We start from the raw sequence: 24,486 nt of genomic DNA on the forward strand, positions 1-24,486 counted from the left end.
TCTACCTTTGGTGGATCTGAACTCTTTTAAGTTTTGTCTCCCTTGCCTTGTGAGGCTGTGAAAAGCTCTGCTTCACTTCTCAGCTGCCTCTTCTCAGTGCCCGCAAGGGAAAAGCTGTCCCATATACCTAACTCACTTCTCTGATATCCTTCTCTTGGATCTTGGCCTACTGATTCTTAACTGTCTCTTAAATTGTCTGACATTTTTCAGTCACCCCCCCCCACCCCCTACCAGCTTCCCATGTTTTTCTAATTTTCCTCAGTGGGAGTTTTTTGTATTAATAATCTTACTCACTGTTACAGGTTGAGTACCCCTTATCCAAAATGCTTGGGACCAGAAGTGTTTTAAGGAGTCTTTCAGATTTTGTAATATTTGCTTATATATAATGAAGTATCTTGAGAATGGGACCCAAGTTTAAACATGAAATTCATTTATGTTTCCAATATACCTTATACACATAGCTTGAAGGTAATTTTATACAATATTTTAATTTTTTTAATTTTTTTTTTTTTTTTTTTTTTTTGAGACAGAGTCTCGCTGTGTTGCCCTGGCTAGAGTGAGTGCCGTGGTGTCAGCCTAGCTCACAGCAACCTCAAACTCCTGGGCTTAAGCGATCCTACCGCCTCAGCCTCCCGAGTAGCTTGGGACTACAGGCATGCACCACCATGCCCAGCTAATTTTTTCTATATATACATTTTAGTTGACCAGATAATTTCTTTCTATTTTTAGTAGAGACGGGGTCTCGCTGTTGCTCAGGCTGGTCTCAAACTCCTGACCTCGAGCAATCCACCTGCCTCGGCCTCCCAGAGTGCTAGGATTACAGGCGTGAGCCACCGCGCCCGGCCCTATACAATATTTTAAATGATTTTGTTCATGAAACAAAATTTTGACTACAACTTGTCACATGAGGTCAGGTGTGAAATTTTCCACTCATTAGTTGGCACTCAAAAAGTTTCAGATTTTAGCACATTTTGGATTTTTGGATTAGGGATTCTCAACCAGTACTGGAAAGTGAACCACTTTTTCTTGCTGTTAAACTTATCCCTTGGTATATTAATATTTCTTTCTGTATTAACTTTTTTAGATGATCAAAGTACTACTCATGTATTATAATATAGGATTATTTTAACAATACAGAAAATTTTAAAGGAGCAGGAAAAAAATCACAGTACTATTAGTGAGAGGCAGATAATGGTAATGTTTCCTTTTTGTTAGAGAGCTGGTTTTTGTGGGGAGGGGGTTGGGAAAGAGTTTGGAGATGAGTTTAGTTTGGATATTTTGAGTTCGAGGTGGTTCAGATATCTAAGTATAGTGATGCTTGGGGCTATTAGATATTGAACAGGTGGTTCATTGCAAGAGCAATGTGGAAATCTGGGTTTGGACATTAGAAGCAGAAAGTTAGTTGAACCTATCAAAGTAAATGGAAGGATAGTGGTGCTTATAGAATGTTCCCTATTAAGGGTAGCATATATTGAAAAGGGCCAGGGTAATTATGGGAAAGGTAAAACTATGACTTACGTTTTATAGTGTTAAGAAGGCCAAGGCAGCCTCATATTTTGTATTCAGAGATTATGTGTCTACAGAATAATCTGTGGTTTTTTATTCTATGCTTAATGGTTTTGATTACTTTTTAAGCCTAAAATCTTCTATGCTCAATAGTAGTTATATAAAACAGTTTTCTAATGTGAAATGTATATTTGTTAATATTTTCAATATAATTACAAAATAAATTAAGACCTGAAGTTCATGATCTCAGACTTGCTGATGATTCATATTTTGTTTTGTGCAAATGGCTGTCATCAATCTCTTACTCTATTACATGTGCATCACAGTGCTGAAGAATGATAAAACTATGTTAAATACACCAAGGAAGTATTAAATACAAATGACTTACCATAGTGAATCATTTACAGAGAGAGAGAGAGAGAATACAAGAAGCAGCACTCTTGTACTTCCTGTTGAAATAAGCATTGGCACTAAAGCTAAAGAGTTACGACTTCATTAACATTTTTTGTGATATAAATTATTTTAGTTTCTGTACCAGACTAGTTTTTTAAGCTAGTTGTGCACAAATGACATTTAAAGATAGGCCAGAATTCATGACTACATATATCTACTTCCTTTTAACATGTAATTTGAGGTATCCATTTGTTTCTGCAATTTTAATTGTGTTTTGATAATTTTGCTATGTTTTTGGTCATTAAAGGAGGTATTATAATGTGGAAATTTGATTTAACAGAGCTACAATAGAAGAGGCATATTCCAGGTCAATGACAAAACTAGCAAAATCTGCAAGTAATTATTCACAACTTGGGTGAGTTAATTTCTTCCTCTTTTTCAATGTTCATTTAGGCAGAGTTCTTGAGAATATTAGGTTTCTGTTGAGGATGTAATAGTTCGTAAGTATAGTAAAATATTATATATTTATTAAAAATGTGTTCAGTATGAATATATTCTTGACTTGATTGAAAATATAATTGAATTCACTGAATCAATTAATATAGTAAATGAAACTTATTTTTCCCTTTTATTAAACTAGTCATTCAGTAATGTAAGTTTTAAGTTATACATGTTATCTTATGCGCATACAAAGTATGTATTCTAGTTGTCTGTAAATTCATTTAAATTCTTTTGTAGATTAAAAGTGATCTTTAAAAACTCACTTAAGATAAACCTTGTTGAAATTCAAATGCATTAAAAATGTCTCTTGTGATTTTACAGACTATCATTAAATCTTGCTTTTAAAAATTTGTGTTGAAGAAAGATATTCCTTGAAAAATGAAAATTAAGAATACATTTAAAATGAGATGTACTCATTGCCATAACAGCTATGGAAAGAATAATTGTATAATCTGAACCATAACAACTCAGGAAGGAATGCTTAATCTGATTTAATTATCAAAAATTGGGGAAAAGTTATATTTTATCTAAAATGTTGAACTAATTAGTCTAACATTTTAAAAGACTTTTGCAGTGATATTCAGTAAAGTATTCCTTTATATCTGGGATTCTGATACATGAAATTTTATGCAAACTTTTATGTAGGTATTAATTTATATTTCAATGAAGGTCTATATCAGTGATCAGATTCACAAATAATTCTGTGATCCAGAAAAAGGATTAAGAGTGACTACTTTATGTAAGTATTCTATAGTGTAGTTGAATGAGTTTAAACAAAAGTCTCCCTACTTTGTGCCCTGGGCAAAAAGGAGTTGGAATCTCAGTTCATCCTCAGTGTGGCACTGTTTATGTAGTGACAGCCCACAGTGGCTGGAAAAGCTGGGGAGTCACCACCTGTTTCAACTAGAGGAGAATGGAGACTGATAGTTGATAACTAGTTTTGGTTTTTTCCCCTCCCATTTGTCCTCCTGTTTCTTTTTCCCTCACCTCCTTCTGCTACAACTTCCTTCTTCCTTCTTTTTCAACTTCCCTTCTCACTTTTCTGACACTCTCCTATTTCTAGAGGCTCCATGATGATATGCCTCTTCTAAAACATGATTTCTTCTTTACCACAGTAGAGGGGCCAGAAAGTAACTGGAATAACAAAAGCTAGCCAATTTGCCATGGTTTTATTATAGAATATTCTACCCTGTTCTTAGTTTACCAGGTGGAAGATAAAAGGAACATGAATTAACTTCAACAATGTTTCCTAATAACAAAGTTACTGGCAATATTAATATCTTCAGAATGTTTGCTTTTCATAAATAATAGGTAGTATAGTCTTTTTTGTGTTAGTGTCATTTCTCAAAATCATAAAGATTTTAAATATTCATGTTTTTATTTGCTGTTGTATATTTTAGCAAGAAATTGAATTTTGTCTTTTGGTTTTCAGTTGTATTTAAGATATTTGGATTTTGGATTTGTCAGTCTTGTTTCTTAGTGCTTATTAATGTACATAGTAATGTGTATTACTTGACCAGAAAATAGTTGTATATATCAGACTATTCCATAAACCTGTATTTAAAGAAATCTTATGTTGAACCCTTTGCAGTATAAAGAATTCTTTAGTAAAGTAAGGGAATACTCTATCTTATCTGCTTTGTGAAGTCTAAACTATCGTATATCAGGTTCATATGAAGTCATATACATGCATTTGGGTGCTTTAGTAAGTGGATAATTTTCAGGTATTTTTTTTCTCTTGAAATTTTCCATCTAATATTATACTTGCCAGATTTAGTGCTGATTAGATTTTTACAGTATGAGATGAGATCTAATCAGAACAGTCCTTTTATAAGGATTTTAATTATCCTCTTTGAACTTCTTTATTAATGCATAAAATGATTGTCACCAGTTAACTTTCCTACTGGGTAGGAAGTATAATAATTGGCACAGAATGCATGTTAGAATAAGTAATTGCTTTCTCTGCCCTCTTGCCTTAGTGAGCATTGCTGCTATTTTTGTTTGTTTGTTTTCTATTAGAAGTTTTACCATAGAGACTACTTTAAAGTACTACCTGAGCAAAGGATAGGGTAAAATTATCCTTAGGTTGTTGTCTACAGACCAAATCAGTTTAAACTAACCATTGGCATCCTACATATGTATTTAAGATACGAGAATATAGTAATTCTTAGATGTACTTGAGCCTGCTGAACATTTTAAATCCTTAATACTGAGAAAAAGTGGTAGGAAAGTATATCATATAACCTATACCCTGTAGTAGAAAGATGACTCTTTTAGTGTATTCTTGAAGTACACAGGTAGATAAAATTATAATACCCAACCAAAGGTTTCAGATAACTGTCCTAAAATAATTCTTATATAATTATTAATGATGAAGACACTTACAAAATCATGTGTAAAAATTTGACTTTGCATGTTTAAATTCAGAGAAACTTTATTTTTGATGAAGCATTTTAAATTCAGTACTGAATAGTTTTAAGTTGAAGTTTGATAATAGTTAATTTTTAGCAATAGATGGTGATAAAAGGGCTTCTGATAGAAGTCTAAACCAAATCAACTCAGAAATTAACACAATATAACTAAGTAAAAGGGGGCTTTGGCAAGACCTGTGATATGTAATTATCCCATTTCTATGTTCCTAAGGGTCTAAAATTATTTTAAGTAATTAACGAGTGATCAAAAAATCAAAGGCAGTTTCTCGATCATTTCATTATTTATCTTAATTTCATCTTTTGCCTAAATAAAATTGTTAGATATACCATTATTATTTCCATTGGTTCCATCTTAGCACCTTAAACTTCTTTTTTTCTTTTAATAAATTATTCCCATGTTTTTCGTTTTCCTCAGAACATTTGCACCAGTGTGGGATGTGTTCAAAACATCTACAGAGAAATTAGCAAATTGTCATTTGGATCTTGTTAGAAAATTACAAGAACTAATAAAAGAAGTTCAGAAGTATGGAGAAGAACAAGTAAAATCTCATAAAAAGGTACCAATTTTTTCTTGTTAAAGGATTGATTGGTCAGATATTGAATGCTTTACAGTTCAGTCATTTTGATGAATCATTTCATACTAAACAGACTAAAGAAGAAGTTGCAGGAACTCTGGAAGCTGTCCAAACCATTCAGAGCATAACTCAGGCCCTCCAGAAAGCCAAGGAAAATTACAATGCCAAGTGTGTAGAACAAGAGCGTTTGAAAAAGGAAGGAGCTACACAAAGAGAAATAGAAAAGGTAATTGTAATAAAAATAACACCTCTGTTTTCAAAGCACTTTGACAAACAAGACTGCATTTCATCTTCACATCACACTAAAATACGATGTTATTTTAACATGAAGACAGAGATCCACCATCTTGTCTTGTGGCTACCTGAGACATGGCTTCTGTTCATAAGTTCCTATTAAATGTTTCTTTCTGAGAAATTGAATATGTCAACCTCTTTCTTCAGCCTCTTAGCTGCTTTGGCCTCTGGGGGGGGTAGGTTTGCGTAGACCTGCTCACCATGGAACAGCATCTGTCAGAATTGTTAAGAATGTTACCTTTGCTTCCCTGTCTCCTTCTCTCATTTTCTGTGTAACAGTTATATAAATACTGCACTTGTGTAGCCCACTGGTGAAAACACATTCTTGGTTTTTGCTGAGTCTATGCTCGCAGGCTATTAGTCCTCAAATTTGGCTTAGAATAAAACTAGCTTTAAATTTTGTTAAGTTGTAGTGCCTGTTATTTAACCTTTCAGTTGACAGGTATTATAATGAATGGAGGAAAGAAAGCCATAGAAAATTCTTTGAGGAGTAGGGGGAGGTTCTTAATAAAAAAAAATTTTAAGTAAAATGAAGACAGTGTGCCTTATAGTGTTAGTGATTTACCTAAGTACCACAGTAGATTTGTAAAATATGTTGTCTGGCAAATGGATTAGTTAACACATAAAAAACAGTCATTTTTTAATGTCAGTGACACATTTGCAGGGATATTTTTATAGTAAGATAATTAATGAGATAACCACTTGGTATAAGATTTAACAATGAGGTAAAAATTTTCTGAAGCAAGATTTTTCTTATACTTAGAAAGGCATAGATACGTGAAGGTAAGCTTTAAGTGTATGTTGTGGGTGATTTATTGCTGACTTTGACTACTTTCAGTTGCATTGTGGTAAACCACCACCTTTTCCCCTGCTCACATTTTAATTGAAAGTAGGTTGTTTTTTTCTCCTTTAAAAACAGTTTAAACTAACCATTTACTTGTTTGATGTGGTATATCTCACTTAGGAATGAGCCATGGGAAGTGATAATTTTGAAAGCTTTAAAATATTTGAAATATCCAGTAAAAAAGAAAACCATATTGTACCTATCATATGATTATGACTATAAAAGTGTATATACATGAGCAAAAATTGGAAGAGAATGTAGAAAAATCAAAATGGTTGATGGAATTTAGAGCAGTGTATTTCTTTTAAATTGTTTGCACAATAAATAAAAATTTGGAGGGGGTAAAAAGGTGAGACACAGTTAATGGTTTGAAAACACCCTCTAAGTTTCAGACACATTAATTGTGAATAAAATATAAAAAGAGAAAACAAAACAGAATAGCAGAGTCCAAAAAGAATAATATTATTTCTGTGGACCAGAAATAGAACAGAAATACAGAGTGGCATGTAGAGATTAATTATGCAGGCTTGTTGAACTCAAAAGTCCTAAAGTGGGCAGTAGAATCTGGCTCTTATGTGGTACAAGGGACTAAATGTTTCGCTCATGAGGTGAGGTATGAAGAGCGTGGCCCACTATCTAAAGCTGTAGATCGGAAGAAAAGGCTTTTGGGCTGCTGACTAGTGATAAAGGCCTATTGGAAGTTTGGAGTTTAGGTACAGAGACACAATCCTGACTGGGAATCAAGCCAAGGACCTAATTCATGACTGTTTTGGCCACATATCCCCAATATTCTTGCAGAGAAATAATTAAAAATATCTTTATATGACTGAAACTAAATTGGGGCCTTGGAGGGCTGGCAGAAGATAACCTGAAAACTATTTTTTAGGGATGAATGAGTATAAAGGATAAAGCATAACACTTTTAGGAGGTGCCATTTACATTGAATTCTATGAAGTTGTTTAGTAATGGAAGAAGAGAGAGAAGAGGAGAGGGAGACAAAAAATAAAAAATCCTCCCATTCAGAATGAGCAAACAACCAAAATTCTCGAGCAGATTTAAGAAATCTAATACTAAGACATCAAGTAAATTTTATAATTAGAGTAAAAATTCACTCCAGATGAAATTTAAATTTATGGCTGGGCATGGTAGCTCACGCCTGTAATCCTAGCACTACTTTGGGAGGCCAAGGTGGGAGGATTGCTTGAGTTCAGGAGTTTGAGACCAGACTGAGCAAGAGCGAGACCCCATCTCTACAAAAAAATAGAAAAATTAGCCAGGCATCATGACGCACACCTGTAGTCCCAGCTACATAGGGCTGAGGCAGGAGAATCACTTGAGCCCAGGAGTTTGAGGTAACAGTGAGCTATGATGACACCACTGAACTCTAGCTGGGTGACAGTGAGACTGACTAGGGTTAGACTCTCTGAAAAAGAAAAAAAAAAAATTTAAATTTATAAAAGATGAACAAAAACATTTGTGCATCGAGGATTTTCAAGTAAATAAATATAAATTTACATTAAAGAAGATTAAGAAATTAAGAGGTGTAGTAAAGCAAGATTTACTAGATGAGAAAAAAACCTAATTAGAAAACTTGGAAATGAAAAATACAGTTATTTAAATTTTAAAAAAGCAATATAGAAGAGAAACTTTAGACTTGGTATAATCAAAGAGTAAATTTGGAAGATAGTACTGAGAAACTTCATTCAGAACATATTATGGAGAAATAAAGACTACCAACATTTATCTAGTATGAATTTAAGAAGGAAAAAAATGTAGGGGTTAGGGGCAAGTAATATATGAAGAGTTAACAGTTCAGAATTGAAGAAATTCGAGAGTCCTCATATTGAAAGTACATTGTAGATATTAAGCAGGTTAAATAAAGATAAATTCAGAAAAATTAGACACCAGAAAAAAAGAGAATATTAAAAGCTAGTTTTTCCTCATGAAATCAGAATGCATTTTCAGTTGATAATATTGTATAATTGTTGGTAAGGTAGCATTTATGGTATAGTTTTGTTACCTGTGTAAATTTGATTGCATGATTGGACAGCTACAATGCTTTCATATTTCAGTTAACAGACCATTTAAGGACCATTTGAGGAAGGAATAGTTTTGGTTGTTGTCTGAAAACCTTTTATTGACACCTTCTGGTAAGATAAAGTGCTTGGAAGAAAAGCTAGAGATAATAGTGGAGCATTTTTAAGAAAGTCTGTGTTGGTAAACAGAAAACTCAAAATAATTTGAAAGAAATAAATCCAAATATACCAATAATTATAATACGTGTAAATGAATTAGACTTCTTAGTTCATTTTCTGTTGCTTATAACAGAATACATGAAATTGAGTAATTTATTAAGAAAAGGAATTTCTTGCAGTTATGGAAGCTGAGAAGTCCAGGGTCAAAGGGCTGCATCTGGTGAGGGCCTTCTTGCTGGTAGAGACTCTGCAGAGTCACATGGTGGTACAGGGCATCATCACATGGTGAGAGGGCTGAGTGTGCTAGCTCAGGTTTCTCTTCCTTTTATAAAGCTACCACTTCCACTTCTGTAATAACACATTAATCCATGAATGGATCAGTCCATTTGTGAGGGCAGAGCCCTCATGATCCAATCACCTCTTCAAGGACACACCTCTGAATCCCCCACTACATTAGGAATTAAATTTCAACATGAGTTTTGGAGGGAACAAACATTCAAGCCATAGCAACTCCTCTAATAATAGATTAATTGTCAAATGAGAATGTTTCATATGATGGAACACTGTATAGCAGGTCAAATAAATGAACTATTAATAAATGCGGTGAAATGATAGATCTGGGATTAAAATACTCTAGGAAAAAGAAGTTAGAGGGGAGAAGAAGAGAAGGAATAATGAAGCTAGGGGTTAGATTCATGGGGTCTGTTACACTTATTTTGTGTGTTCTAAAATTTCTATTATAGAAGTAAAAAAAACTAGAATGGCATGTATTCACATGGGTAAATCTAAAAAGCATAATGTTGAGCAAGAAAAGGAAAGTTTAAGAAGAATATGTAGCATTTGATGCCTTTTACATAACCTTTAATTCTTTGTAAAAAATACTATTTATGTATAACTAAATATGTTTTAGGGACATGTATGGGGACAGTAAACACTAAGCACATTATGGAGTTTACCTTTGAAGAGGAATGGGACTGGGAAGAACATGGAGCCTCATTTGTCTATGTGATATTTAATTTTTTTCCAAAAAATAAAAAGCATAAGAGCAAATGTGGTGTGAAGCTGACCATATTTCAAAATAATGACTTTAATAAATGTGTAAGCCATAGGAGCAATTTACTGATAGTACATACTGTAACATACATTTCAGACAGTGAATTGGTATGGCTTACATATCATTAATGCGGTTGTTTACTATCTAAACTAGTTGAAACTTTCGAGAGAATTAAAATACTCCTAGGCTATAATACTGCTCTCTATTCTTTTTTGTGAAACCTGGTAGGTTTAACATAGTACCTAGAATGTAGTGACCACTTGAAAAATATATGGTGACTAGAGATTACACTTAAAAAAAGATTCCAAGTCTTTTGATATAAACCAGAAAGTTTAATGTAAGGTACTATTTAGATGAAATTAAAGGATTTCTTTTTTTATTGACATACTGAGCAGGACTGTAGCATATGGTTAAGTCTAAGGGTTGTAAGTTGGTGGCCGAAATCCAGCCTATGCTTCATTTGCCTTTGGTGGGGTGGGCAGCTCAGAGGAAGGGGTACTTTTCTCTATCTGCTCAGAGGTGGCATCTCTGCTTGTGATAGTAGATGTTGTTAGTGGATGCTCTGATTTATAGTATATCCTGATCTAGGTCTGAGTAAGTAATTTATTTTGGCCATAAGCTTTTTATTAACATAAATGTAGTTTTTTTTTTTTAGACATAGATCTCCAAATCATTTTTCCTTTGATGAACTTGAAAACATAAATACTATGGCTATCATAACATACTATGCTGCTCGTCTTCACTCACAAACACCTATTTTTATAAAACACCATTTAATAGGCACTGTTTATGGACTGTGACTAAGTACTTATTTTATATGTATGTATTTACCTCACAGGATTGTACTATAAAAATTATAGGCACTTACACAGAAACATTTCTGATAGTATGTCAGTAAATTAATTTATAATGCTAAGGAAATAAATAAAATGTGGAATTTGTTTTATTCAATAGGTAACGTGTTAAAGCCAGTCTTATTTTGAAAAGAAATGTAATTGTTGCTTTCAAAGCATAGTTTTCTCTTAAGAACAAATGCTGTAACTTTTTTTTAAATGACTTTGCAAAAGTTGCCAAGTTTGTTACTACCAGGGCGTTCGGTTTCTATAATTCTACCCTAAGAATTTATAGCATTAATAAGCATATATACTATTTAGAAAGTTGTTTTGACTTAATAATTTAGTATTGTTGTGTAGCTGTTTCCTATACAATATGGTTTTTGCTTTAAAAAAATACAGATGTTTCCAGTACAAAATCGTCTAAAATTACCTCTACATCCTTTTATATGATACCCTTAATTTTCTTTAAATTTATTTTTGTGATTCTTAAAACATCTTGTAAATCAACAAATTATTTTCTAAATTTTATTCCCAGTAATTAGTTAGGGTTTCTTTTGTCACTTTTCTAAGATGCTTCTTAAAGTTGGTGTATAATTTCCTTAAGATTCTGGCATATTAGTTTTACCTTTCAAAAGTGACAGCTGATGTAAAAAATACAAATTAGAAATTAAAAGAGGATACCTTCTTTCTTCCTTCATGCTTTCAAATAAGAGAAATGAAGTTTTACAGTTGCCTGGTATCAGAGCATATGCCCCACAAAACTTATGTGTTTATGATTTTGACTTAGATCCAGCTCTTAACCTTTGAGATAAAGATAATAATTTTATGGCCAGGAGTAGTGAACAAATAAGTTTGTATGCTGAGTTGAATGGCTAGACCATGCTAGATGCTATGAAGGCTATTAAAGTCTAAATGCATGCAATTGCCTCTGTCTTCAAGAAGCTTTCTTTTTCTTAGACAGCCAAGACATTATTAAATAGTGCAGAACAAGAGGTTAGAGAGAGGGTTGAATGGTAAGCTGAGAAGGGGAAGTATCTTGTACAGAATCTTTAAAAAAACACACAAAAAGAAAAGATTATAGGAAAGATCCCATGAAACAAATTATTTTTAAAAGTACAGACACAATCATTATATTTTTGTAGTTTCTTGTTTTTATAAGTCTCCTTTCAAATTGCATGTATCTCTAGTAGGATACATACATCTCAACTCATGTCTATCAAAAGCTGACACATAAATTATTAAGCAATAATTTAATGGGCATCAGAGAAAAAGAGTAGGTATTAGGATGAGGAATAAGCAAAGAAGAAAGAGCTACCAGTGGGGCTACATCATTTTGCTAGGCTGTGTCATTAAAAATCATTCTTTGGACTGTAGGTTGTTGATTGTTCTTGTATAGACTGGAAATGTGCCATTAGCATTGTTTCTAAAATAAATTCTAGCAAACTTGGTTATCTGGGTTTTCTGGGAAAGTACTTAGTAAACTGTAAATATCCATTTCACCTAGTTATGTTTTTGAACAGGGCCAGGATGTTATAGGAAATACAGTATCAGTGATGTAAAATAATGTCAAAAGGCTGGAGGTGGAAAAAGAGTAATAAAAGAAAAATCTGTGGGAACAAACTGGAAAATTGTTGCAGGTTTTAGTCACTTTCTCTAGGGATGGACAGCTCAGTACAACTCAATAACTCAGATATATCCTTATATATCATCAAAATATAGTAGCGTATATTCTTGTTATATGATGTTTTCTTGTTAGAAACCATGGTAATAGCAGAGTACTATTTATTTTATAATTTTAGCTATATGCCAGACCCTGTCCCAAGCATTTTACATAGTTACGTTTTATCATTACCACATCTTTAATAAAATAGATGGTATTGTTCCCATTTTAGGAATGAGATAACTATATAAAGTTTAAAGACAAGGTCAAATGGGTAGTACAGTAGTTCCTCCTTTTTCTGTATTTTCCCTTTCCTTGGTTTCAGTTACCTGCAGTACAGTACGATAAGATATTTTGAGAGAGAGAGAGAGACCATATTCACATAACTTTTATTATAATTTATATATTGTATATTATTACAATTGTTCTATTTTATTATTAGTTATTGTTAGTCTCTTACTGTGCCTAATTTATATATTAAACTTTATCATAGGTATGTATGTAATAGGAAAAAGCATAGTAGATAGTATAGGGTTTGGTACCATCAGTGGTTTCAGACATCCACTGGGGATCTCGGAATGTGTCTCCTACAAATAAGGTGGAACTACTGTCAACGGTAGAATCAGAATTTTTTTCTTTTAAGATGGTCTTGGTCCGTTGCCTAGGCTAGAGTGCAATGGCATCATCATAGCTCACTGCAACCTCAAATTCCTAGGCCCAAGTGAGATCGTCTTGCCTCAGCCTCCCTAGTATAATAACTGGGACTATAGGCAAGTGCCACCACGCCCAGCTAATTTTTTAATTTTTTTGTAGACATAGGCTTTCACTGTGTTGCTCAGGCTGGTCTTGAACCCCTGGCCTTAAGCAGTCCTCCTACCTTGGTCTCCCAAAGAGCTGGAATTACAGGCGTGAGCCACTGTGCCTGGCCTGATCTTCTTTAAATTCTTATTTAGTCTAACCCCATCACTCCGTCTTCCTATGTCCAAACTGATCAGTCTTTTGAAGGCAGTCAAGTTTCTTGATAGCATGTATCAGCCCCAACCTGTAATCTACACATAGTCTTTCCTAGAATTTATTTTGACTTCTCTGGCTTTGTTACTTTCTACCAATTTCCAGCTGTTAATGTGTAAGGTGTACATTACTTTCCTGAATAACTCATCTTCATGTTCTTTACTGCCTAATATTTAATGTTATTATCAATTTTTTATTGAATAACGATAAAAACTAGAACTATAATTTTGCAGTAATATATTTTTTAAAAAATATAGAAGTCTTGAAAAAATAGGCAAAGATTAAAAACAAGTTTGTATATTTGCTGAAGCATAATGGAAACTGAGAAATGTTAAGGAAAACTGATCTCAACTTTTGAGATAGGTTTATCGTCTTTAATCAGACAATAAATGAAATTTATGTATGTGGGGGCAGGAGAAAGGAAGACTCAGAGGCGTAGAAAGGAGTGTCAAGCATGTTCTCATTGTATTGTGACATTTTTATATATTGTCAGGAAATTTCTTTCCATAGTGTGTTAACATATTCTTAGTAACACTGTACCATTATAACTTGGTTATACAGTCTTACTCTGGGATGTAAAAAGAGAGTATTTTAACTATTCAAATCACATTCCATCAGAAAGGAGAATCGTTGTTTAATTCCTGAGTTATTGTGTGACTATAACAAAAAAATGATTAAGGAAGGCTTTATAACAGGTATTAAAGTTAGGTATGTGTCATGTCAGACTCTTAAAATTTATTTTAATTTGTTATTTCATAGTATATTAGGAAAGAAAAAAGTTAAATGCACGGTTAAAAATGTTTTTGTTTTATTACAGGCAGCTGTTAAATCTAAGAAGGCTACAGATACCTATAAACTCTATGTGGAAAAATATGCATTAGCAAAAGCTGATTTTGAACAGAAGATGACAGAAACAGCTCAGGTTGGTACTTTAAGGCTTTGAATTGGAAAACAGGATGTTTATGTATACTATTACATGTAATTTTTCTATCATATAATTTTTTAGTATTAGAAACTTTAAAATCCACAATCTTGATGTTTTAATGATACTATTTAAAAAATACACATCTTGTTTTGGAGATCAAGAACCAAGATGGAATAATTATAATGTCATAGGAATTATTCCGATAGATTAGAAGAGACTGTTTAAAGATAATTGGGGCAGGTGCAGTGGCTCATGCCTGTAATCCCAGCACTTTGAGAGACCAAGGTGGAAGGATGGCTTGAGGCCAGGAGTTTGATACCAGCCTGGCCAACATAGCAAGAACTTGTCTCTACAAAACAATAAAAAAAAAAATTAGCCAGGCATGGTGGTGTGCACCTGTAAGTCCCAGCTACTTGGGGGGCTGAGACAGGAGGATCGCTTGTTCCCAAGAGTTCGAGGCTGTAGTGAGCTATGATACCACACCATGGCATTCCAGCCTGGGAGACAGAGAGTGAGACCCTATCTCTTAAAAAAAAAAAAAAAAGAGATGATTAGGGAAAATGAGGGCATTGGTAGATGATGAAGACAGTGCTGAGTGTTAGTCTTGTGTATGGATTTACTTCTGATTAGGAAAAAAATTGGAAGTGATTCAGTGCTAACACTATAGCAGTAAATAAAATAACCAAAAGCCCCTGCTCTCATAGAATTTATATTTAAGTGAAGAAAGACAGAGAAAAATGTCTGCCTTCCATTAGCTTGGGATAAATTATATCTGGTGTAGTGTTCTTAGTGCCTTAGTTACAGAGCTGGTTTAAGGTGGGTGCCTTTTATAAATCATACCTAACATTTCCACCCTTACTCTTCTTGTCCTCTTTCTTGGTTTATCTTCTTCTTTAGCACTTAACATCATCTCACATAACCAGAAATTTTATTTCCTGTGTCAGTCATGTCAGATTAAGTATGCTGAGGTGACTAAGGGCTCCAGAAGTCTCAGTGGTTTGCAATATTAAGGGTTTATTTCTTTCTCGTGCTGCATGTTCCTCATGGGTTGCCTGTAGCTCTTTTCCACATTGTCTTTACTCTGGTACTGAGGCTGGTGGATGAACCTCTTTTTGGAATTTTCTTAGTCATCACGTCTGGGGCCTAGAAACATAATGAAACACATTGGCTCTCTTACCCATATTTTTTATTGTCTGTCTTCCCCCACTAAAATGTCAGTTCTGTGAGAACAGAGGTTTATTTTGGTTAGTTTTCTGCTATATCCTCAGCATTTAAAATAGTTCCAGCTCATGATAGGTACTCAGTAAGTATGAAAAAAGGACTTTATGAATCTGATTTTTTGGACTATAGGTCTTCTTTTTGTTTTCCAACTCGAAGTGGTTAACAACTTGTATCTCAGAAACCAAAGGCTTGCATGCTGGTATGAGTGCACATACATATCCATCTTTACCTACCATATAGTAGGCTCCGTGTGAGATGCTGGGTGTATACGGTATATATGTAAATAAGATAAATATCTCCCTCTGCTAGGTGGAGTTTATAGTATAGAGAAGGGAGGCAGACAGTGAATACATGCTTAAGTATAAAGTTTATAAATTATTGTTAAGTGTCACAAAGGAAAAGAATAGGCTTCCTTGAGACAGAATAATACGAATGACCTAATTTGGATTAGGGAGTCATAAAAGACCTTTTTGTAGAAGTGACATTCAAAACTGATACCTAAAAAATGAGTAATAGGGCAAGAGGGTTCCTGGCTTTGGGTATGAATGCCCAATGGTAAGAAAATGCTTAGTAAAAACTGAGTAAGGGGGGATAGTGGTGAGAAATGAGATTGAAGAGATAGACAAGGACCAGGTTTTAGTAAGGATTATGTTTTCTTCTAAGAGCAGCTTGAAGCCACCTAATAAGGGTTTTAGGCAGGGATGTGACATGATCTGATCTTCACTGTAAAAGATAAATCTGCCACTTTTGTGAAGAATAGATTATAGTATGGCCAATGGAGAATCAGGAGTCCAGTTTGGCAGACAGTGTTGTGGTCAGGTAAGAATATGAGGGCCAGTGTGGTGGCCTTGGAGAAGGAGAGAGACATAGGCTGGCTAAAGGGATAATAACCAGAATCTACAAAGAACTGAAGCAAATCAGCAAGAAAAAAATCAACCCCATTAAAAGGTGGGCAGAAGACATTAACAGAAGCTTTTCAAAAGAAGATACACCAATGGCCAACAAACATATGAAAAAATGCTCAAGGTCACTAATCATCAGATAAATGCAAATCAAAACCACAGGGAGATACCACCTATCTCCAGTGCGAATGGCTTTTATCAAAAAAGTCCCCAAACAATAAGTGCTGGTGTGGACGTAGAGAGAAGAGAACGCTTACACACGTTGCTGGGAAATAGTATAGATTCCTCAAAGAACTAAAAGTAGACCTACCATTTGGTACAGCATTCCCACTACTGGGTATTTACCCAAAGGAAAAAAAGTTATTTTATCAAAAAGACACTTGCACTAGAATGTTTATTGCAGAACAATTCACAACTTCAAAGATGTGGAATCAACCCAACTGCCCATCAATTCATGAGTGAATTAATAAAATGTAGTATATGTACACCATGGAGTACTACTCAGCCATCAAAAATGAATTAATACCAATCTGGATGGAACTGGAGACCAACCTCCTAAGTGAATTATCACAAGAATGGAAAAACAAACACCCCATATACTCACTATTAAATTTGAGCTAATGGATCAGCACTCATGTGCACAGATGGAAGTAAAACTCAATGGAAATCATGCAGGTGGGAGGGGGAGGAGGGAATGGGTGAAATCATACCTAACGGGTACAGTGTACACTATCTGGGTGATGGGAACACTTATAACTTTGACTCAGACAGTACAAAAGCAATCCATGTAATCAAAACATTTGTACCCTGGTAATATTCTGAAATTAAAAAAAGGCTAAAATAAAAAGAAAAAAAGGTGTAGTATAGTAAATACATACACCAGTAATATAGTGGTTTATTACCATTATTAATTATACTGTCTATATATCATTGTATGTGCTATATAGTGCTTTTCTGTGACTGGCACTACAGTGTGTTTACACCAGCATCACCATAAACATCTGAGTAATACATGCACTACGACTGCTGTGATGTTATTAGGCCATAGAAATTTTTCAACTTAATTATACTCCTGGGGGATCACTGTTGTATATGGGGTCCATAGTTGACCAAAACATCTTTATGTCATGCATGACTGTACTTTTTAAAAAATTAATGGAACAATAAATGTGAACACAGTGAATTTGAAATTACAAGGGGAAAAAGCCTGTCTAATTTGTTCAAGAAAGTTTACTGATACTCAAACACTTGAGACTGTATTCATTTTACATTGCTGAATTACTCTGAGTTTAGTAGTCACTAATTTTGAGAAATTGGGATAGTTAGCAGTGTCCCTTCCAAAATCCCTCAGTTTTAAAATTAATATTGTGTCTGAATCATGCTTTAAGTTTCTTTGTGAATTCATACTTTTAAGATATTTCTAAATAATTAAGGATCTGACTTATTCAGTATAGCTGTTTTAAAAAGGAATGATGAGATGTTTCCTTGGAGTTGGGGGTCATCCATATAAAATTAATGGCCACCTGTCTATGAGAAAATGTCTTGTTCGTGTGCTGTAATTTAAGCTGAGGGCCATTTCTTATAATATGAAATTTGAGTAAATTTTCCTCCTACTGAATATTCCTCACTTGTTGAGAGTGATTCAGGGTCTTGAAATATTGGTAGTGTATTCTCATTGATCTGGTCAAAATTAGTCAATGACAGATATTCCAATTTATCTATGCCACTCCTCATGAATAAAATTGATTTAAGTTTTTAGACTGTTATGGTATTACTGTCAAAACTGTAATTTTACCATTATGGATTTTGTTTTTTAGAGGTTTATACCATTTACACAAATGTAGACATCGTGTGGCTTAATGATTTCTGGTCATGTAATTCAGTGCTGAAGAAATGTTAATATTAAATATGGGATGAGGGAATTTAATTTGATAAACTAATCAGAGAAAAATAATAAGGCATTTAGGACAATTCCTTAGAACTGGTTTAATTTGGCAAAAAATTAGGTAATTAGATTTGTGCAGTAGAAATGACAAATGTACTTTGTTTGAAAATGGGTAGTTCACCATTTCCCAAATTCTGTTTTGAGGAATGTTACTGTTCTGAGATAATAGATGTTCAGGGAAGAAGAAAAACAAAAAGGTTGTGAGGTCAAAGAAATTTAGAAAATGGCTGGGCTAAGAAAGTGAAAAATGTCATTATTTCAATATTTCTCAGAGCTTTTGATATGTTTATTGTGAAGCCAAGTCCAGCAGTGATTTTTTTTCCTCTGGGGAATAAGTATAAGAGTAACTTGGAAAATTTTTCCAAACAATATTATCTTTCCCACCTCCATCCCACAGGGAGTACTGGAGGATCTATGTGTTTTGTAGTTTGAAAACATTCCCCAAGTTGTCTGATGCATCGCCACCTTTGGTTGTGAACTGCTAGTATAGACCAAATTTCTTTGATCATAGACTATGTGTTTTGGAGATTGTGTTACAACATTTCAAGGATTAGACATTTTTAAAATTTATCGGGTAGATTATAAAGTCTTCAGAAGTAAACTATAGTTTTTGCTGTACCAACTAATTGTTCTTCAGTTTTGAAACTCTTTTCCCTTGGCTTTTGTAACACTGTTGTCTTTTGGGTCTCCTTCTAATTTTCTGATCATGATTATAGATTTTAATGTATAATATCTTCAAAATCTGTAAAAGTTTTTATTTGCCTAAGAACTGGCATAACAAAAAGTTAATTTTTCTCAGTGCTGTATTTTCATTTATCTGCTAGACCCATTTGTCTAGAGGCATTATTAAGCATTTTGTAATAATGATAGCTTGTTAAATTTCGTTATGTATATTGAGATATTTTAAAATTTAATTTAATGTAATTTATTTTTTTAGAGATGGGGGTGTCACTTTGTTGCCCAGGCTGGCCTTGAACTCCTGGGCTCAAGAGATCCTTCAAGTAGATGGGATTATAGGTGCATGCCACTGCATCCAGCTTTCATTGAGATGATTTCTAGAAGCTCTTTTGATTCCAGAATATATATATGTGTGTACCTATACATACATATTATAAATATGTAACTTTTCATATTTGCTACCCAGAAATTTCAAGATATTGAAGAAACTCATCTCATTCACATAAAGGAAATTATAGGATCCTTGTCAAATGCTGTAAAGGAAATTCATTTGCAAATAGGCCAGGTAAGTTTGTTTTAGTTTATTTTGAATGCATTCATGAAAATTTTATGTTCATTTATCGCTCTTCAAAATATTTTATCACCCTGTCCAAAACTCACAAGTATGATACTGAATTATTCTAGATCAAAAATGTGTATTTACATGTATTAGATATAAAATAAACTTGAATTTTTGATCATTTGGCCACCAAGGATGATAATTCAAATTAATTCTTTAAGTTAACTATACTCAGTCTTTTTTATATTACAATTCTGAAGTTAACCAATTATTGAATATTTCCTTTTTCAGGTTTTATTTACTATTTTAAAATTTTAAGCAGCAACCTAGTCAGTTACAGAACTTGTACTTAGAAATGTTCCAAAAATATAAAAGAGGTTTAATGATGACAATTTGGGATAAATTGCAATATATTAGAGAAAGATGAAGTCTGCTATTCTTTATTATTAAAAACCTAAAAGTATTTTTATTATTCATATAAAGTTTATTTATCATAAGAATTATATCTCTAAAATACTCAAAGATGGGAACAGGAAGGTGCTGTAATTTCTAAGGCTGTGAGGCTATACATTAAGAGATTAATGTAAGAAGTGATTGGTCCTCACAGATCTGGTAACACTGTAAATTAGGTAAACAGAAGTTCTCAAAGGCCCTTGGGTGAAAAATACATGTTTGATGTAATGAATTTTAACTGCCTTGTGGAAGTTTTATCTCTCATACAGTTAGAATATTTGTGGAAAAAGAAAAAATTACCTTTATTCCATTTTAATAGGTCCATGAAGAATTTATAAATAACATGGCTAACACTACAGTTGAAAGTTTGATACAAAAATTTGCTGACTCAAAAGGCACTGGGAAGGAAAGACCTGGTAAGATGATAAATTCTACAAGGAAACATTTTCAAATTTCCCATCCAGTAACAAATATGTTTGCCTTTATTTATTTATTTTTGAGATAGGGTTCTCTCTTTGTTGCCCAGGCTAGAGTGCAATAGCACATGATCATAGCTCACTGCAGCCTGGAACTCCTGGGCTCAAGCAGTCCTCCTCTCTCAGCCTCTGAGTAGCTGGGACTATGGTTGCACGACACCACACCCAGCTAATTAAAAAAAAATTTTTTTTTTAAGACACAGGTCTGCCTTTAAATTCATGTATGTAGGGGGTAATTTCAACTTTATATCACATGTCTGAACTGAGTAACATTTCTAAACCATAAAATAAAGCTAAACCTAAAAACAGGGCATGCCTAAAAATTTGTGTAAAATCTTAGGTATTATTTTATTTGTGTTTGATTATATGTTAAATTAAGATTTTTGTTTTGGCCTTTTGTTGTTAATATCGTGATTTTCTATTATTTGAAATAGTTATAATATTTACTAAATTAATCTATTGCAATTTGTTTAGATTTTTGAAAAGATTGAGAGAATATTGAACCCTACATAAGACCCTTTCTTAAAATTTAGTAACTACTTTATTTTCTCATTCACACATGCATTCAACAAATACATTTATCGAATCCTAACAGTATACCAGACACCATTCTAGACACTTGGGGATATAACAATGAACAAATGAATACAGAAATCCTATTTGCCATTTTTATGAAAAAGTGGTTATAAGAGTCCCAAATTCTATTTTTGATAAGTATGTTATGGTATATTGATGTCATAAATAGCCCATTCTACTCCCCTGCTCAGCAGACTTACATTCTTCCAGATTTCTTTAATCTATTATTAGTTACTATACTATGCTTTTATAAAACATTGATTTCACTCCACAGGTAAAAGTAATTCAGCCCAGTAAAGAAGTTAAAATATATGGAATAGGAAAATGAACAAGTGCTTTGTAGAGAAGTCTGAGAGCGATTTTTTTTTATCAATACCGTTCATAGAACTAAGACTCAAAACCTAAATCATCTTTAGTTTCTTCTTCTTCCCAAATTTCATTAATTTTTAAGTCTTACTGATTCAATTATGTTAGTATTTTTCCCTTCAGACGTTCTTTCTCTGCTTTCTCCATCTGCCTGATTAATTTGCAGATTTTTCGTACTGACACAGTAGAGATTTCTTCTCCAATCCATTTTACATGTTATAACACATTCATCTTCTGACTATACAATTATGAACTTAAAATTGCACTACTCATAAATCTTTGAATTGTCATTACAGACAGAATAAAAGTTATACTCTGGACTTGGATTCAAAGCCTTTAAGGATCTTGTGCTGACCAGTCTTTACTCTTACTATTCCTAGTAATAATTCCTAAGAATAGGAATTATTTTTATTCTGGTACTTTCACTGTGGCCAACTGAACTGCTTGTTATTTCCCATACATGCCCTTTTTTCCCTTCAGTACCTAGTTATCCTTATGTTCTTACTCTAGAAAATGCTATATATCCCACTCCTTTTCTACCCATACCTTCCCGTTTATGTGTTGAATGAATGAACTTTTAGAGAGCCAAAAGTGCCAGAGAATTTTAACTGTATGTACTTTTTTTGTATTGTTGCTATCTACGTTTAAATTTTAATAGTTTTGCACTTGTGAAAAACTGTTGTGAAAAAAGTTCTGTATTCATCTAATTATTTTCTCTATTTGTGAAAAGTACATTTTAATAGAATGAATGAAAAAATGAGCTTATAATGGTAAGGTTAGAGTGTTAAGAAGGTTGAAATGGATGGATTTGCTGTTAGAAAATTCTTTGTTAAGTGAATACTAAATAATTATATTTAATGTTTAATGAGCACTAACTCTGTGCCACATACTATGCCAACCACTTTCCAGGCATACTTTGATCTTCAGCAGCTCTTTGAAGTGTAGGTAGTATTACTCCCTTTTTACAGATGAGGGAAAATTTGAGACGTTAAATGATTTGCCTAAGCTAGTACATGGCAGAGCTGGGATTCAGTTCCAGGATTTTTGATTCCAAAGCCCATGCTTTGGAAAAATTAGAATAAAACTAAGTATAGATATATAGAGAGAATGAGGATGTTGAGATACAGAAGTACAGAATAGCATAAAACCCTAAAACTCTTTGTAAGGAGATTAAGTTATAAGTGAATACTAGTTAAGAGAGGTAAACACTTAGAGAAACAAACAGATATTTTTTTCCATAGAGACAGGGTTTCACTCTGTTGCCTGGGCTAGAGTACAGTGGTGCCACCATTGCTCACTATAACTTCAAACTCTTGGACTGCAGCGACCCCTGCCTCAGCCTCCTGAGTAGCTAGGATTACAAGCATTTGCCACAATGCCCAGCTAATTTTTCTATGGTTTTGTAGAGATGAGGTCTTGCTATTTTGCCCAGGCTGGTCTCAAACTCTTGGCTTCAAGCAATCTTCGCGCCTTGGCCTCCCAAAGTGCTGGGATTACAGGCGTGAGCCACCGTGGCTGGCAAGAATTTTTATACAGGTATTTAGAAGAGTTTCTAGAATGAAAGCAAAGGCAAATTGGCTGGTTAAAAATGCCTTAGATGGAAAAATGAATAAGATTGGTGGATTGTATCAGTGTTAGTATCTTGGTTGTGACATCATACTGTAGTTTTACAAAATATGATCATTGTGGGAAACCAGACAAAGTGTTCAAGGAATCTCCCTGTATTATTTTTTATAACTGTATATAAATCTACAATTATCTCAATAAAAATTTCAATTAGAAAACTACCTTGAAACCAGCGTACTTGAGCTAAAATGTGGACCTAAACTGATGAACCATACCTTTTTCCTCTGAGTCACAAATGATCTATTTAAGCAAAAAGAATATAGAGACCAGCTTGAGGTGGATCAGTATTTTTCTTAAAGTATTAATAAACCAGAGAATAATTGTAATATTAAAATGTGTTCTGAATCAAGCCAATTTTTTCTTGATTGGCATTTTACCTCTTCCCTGATACAACTTTTCCCACTCTACTTTGGTTTCCTGGGCTTTCACTGCTTTTTTGTTTATATTTCCTAAGACACTGCTCTGTCAAGGGCTTATAAGTATTTGGCATGTGTACTGCTTTTATTCATGGCAGATACCATTACTAGATCATTGCATTCTTTGTCCAGAGAAGACCTTAGAATCTCTCTCATCTCAGTGCTGTAGGCAGTCACTGCCAATATTGAGAGTTGGCACTCAGGTTTAAACCTGTCATCTGTGGCTTAGTTCAGTAGAGACTCTTTGTTTGCAAATGTCTGAAAGCCAACATAAATAAGCTTAAGCAAAAATTCCATGCATTGACTTTTTTAACCCAGAAGGCTGGAATGGATTCAAGGACCAAATGGATGTCATCAGAACCTCATTTCACTTATTTCTCTCATTTCTGCTTATCTCTGCTTAGCTTCAGTTTCTTAAGTTCCTGCTGTAAACTTTCTCCCCATTGTTGGGAAGGAAGACATCAGTGGTCCCAGGCCTATATCAATTCAGTTTAGAAACCTACTAGAAAAAATTTCTTTTTTCTAGTGTTAGCATATTAATTTCAGGGAAGGTTTTGTTTTTGACACATGCCTGTCTTTGAATAAATCAGTGTGTTTGTTTATTTATTTTTGAGACAGGGTCTTGCTCTATTGCCCTGGTTCAAGTGCAATGGCATCATCATAGCTCACTGTAACCTTAAACTCCTGGACTCATGCAGTCCTCTTGCCTCATCCTCCGCAGTGGTTGGGACTACAGGCATGTGCCACCATGACTACCTAATTTTTTAAAAATGTTTTTTGTAGAGATGGGATCTCACTATGTTGCTCAGGGTGGTCTCAACTCCTGGCCTCAAGTAATCCTCCTGCCTTGGCCTCCCAAAATGCTAGGATTACAGGCCTAAGCCACCACACCCAGTCTACTATTTTACATATTTATGTGGTACATGTGATATTTTGAAACAAGCATACAGTGTGTAATGATCAAATCAGGGTAATTGGGATATCCATCACCTCAAGCATTTGTCATTTCTTCATGTTAGGACCTTTCCAATTCTACTCTTTT

The 24,486-nt window shown here is 33.8% G+C and overlaps 1 protein-coding gene across 2 annotated transcripts in view; it reads left to right on the forward strand.

Moving 5' to 3' along the window:
- Window positions 1-24,486, forward strand: part of FCHO2 (FCH and mu domain containing endocytic adaptor 2) — a 107,284-nt gene that overhangs the window by 23,594 nt on the left and 59,204 nt on the right. For both annotated transcript variants that reach the window (XM_045565609.1, XM_045565610.1), the window contains exons 3-8: window positions 2,240-2,314; window positions 5,248-5,389; window positions 5,481-5,633; window positions 14,119-14,223; window positions 19,439-19,537; window positions 20,304-20,400. In XM_045565609.1, coding sequence (XP_045421565.1) covers window positions 2,240-2,314; window positions 5,248-5,389; window positions 5,481-5,633; window positions 14,119-14,223; window positions 19,439-19,537; window positions 20,304-20,400 — 671 coding nt within the window. The remainder of the gene's footprint in view (window positions 1-2,239; window positions 2,315-5,247; window positions 5,390-5,480; window positions 5,634-14,118; window positions 14,224-19,438; window positions 19,538-20,303; window positions 20,401-24,486) is intronic.

The sequence above is a fragment of the Lemur catta genome, chromosome 12 (genome assembly GCF_020740605.2).
Source record: "Lemur catta isolate mLemCat1 chromosome 12, mLemCat1.pri, whole genome shotgun sequence".
Classification (NCBI taxonomy): domain Eukaryota; kingdom Metazoa; phylum Chordata; class Mammalia; order Primates; family Lemuridae; genus Lemur; species Lemur catta.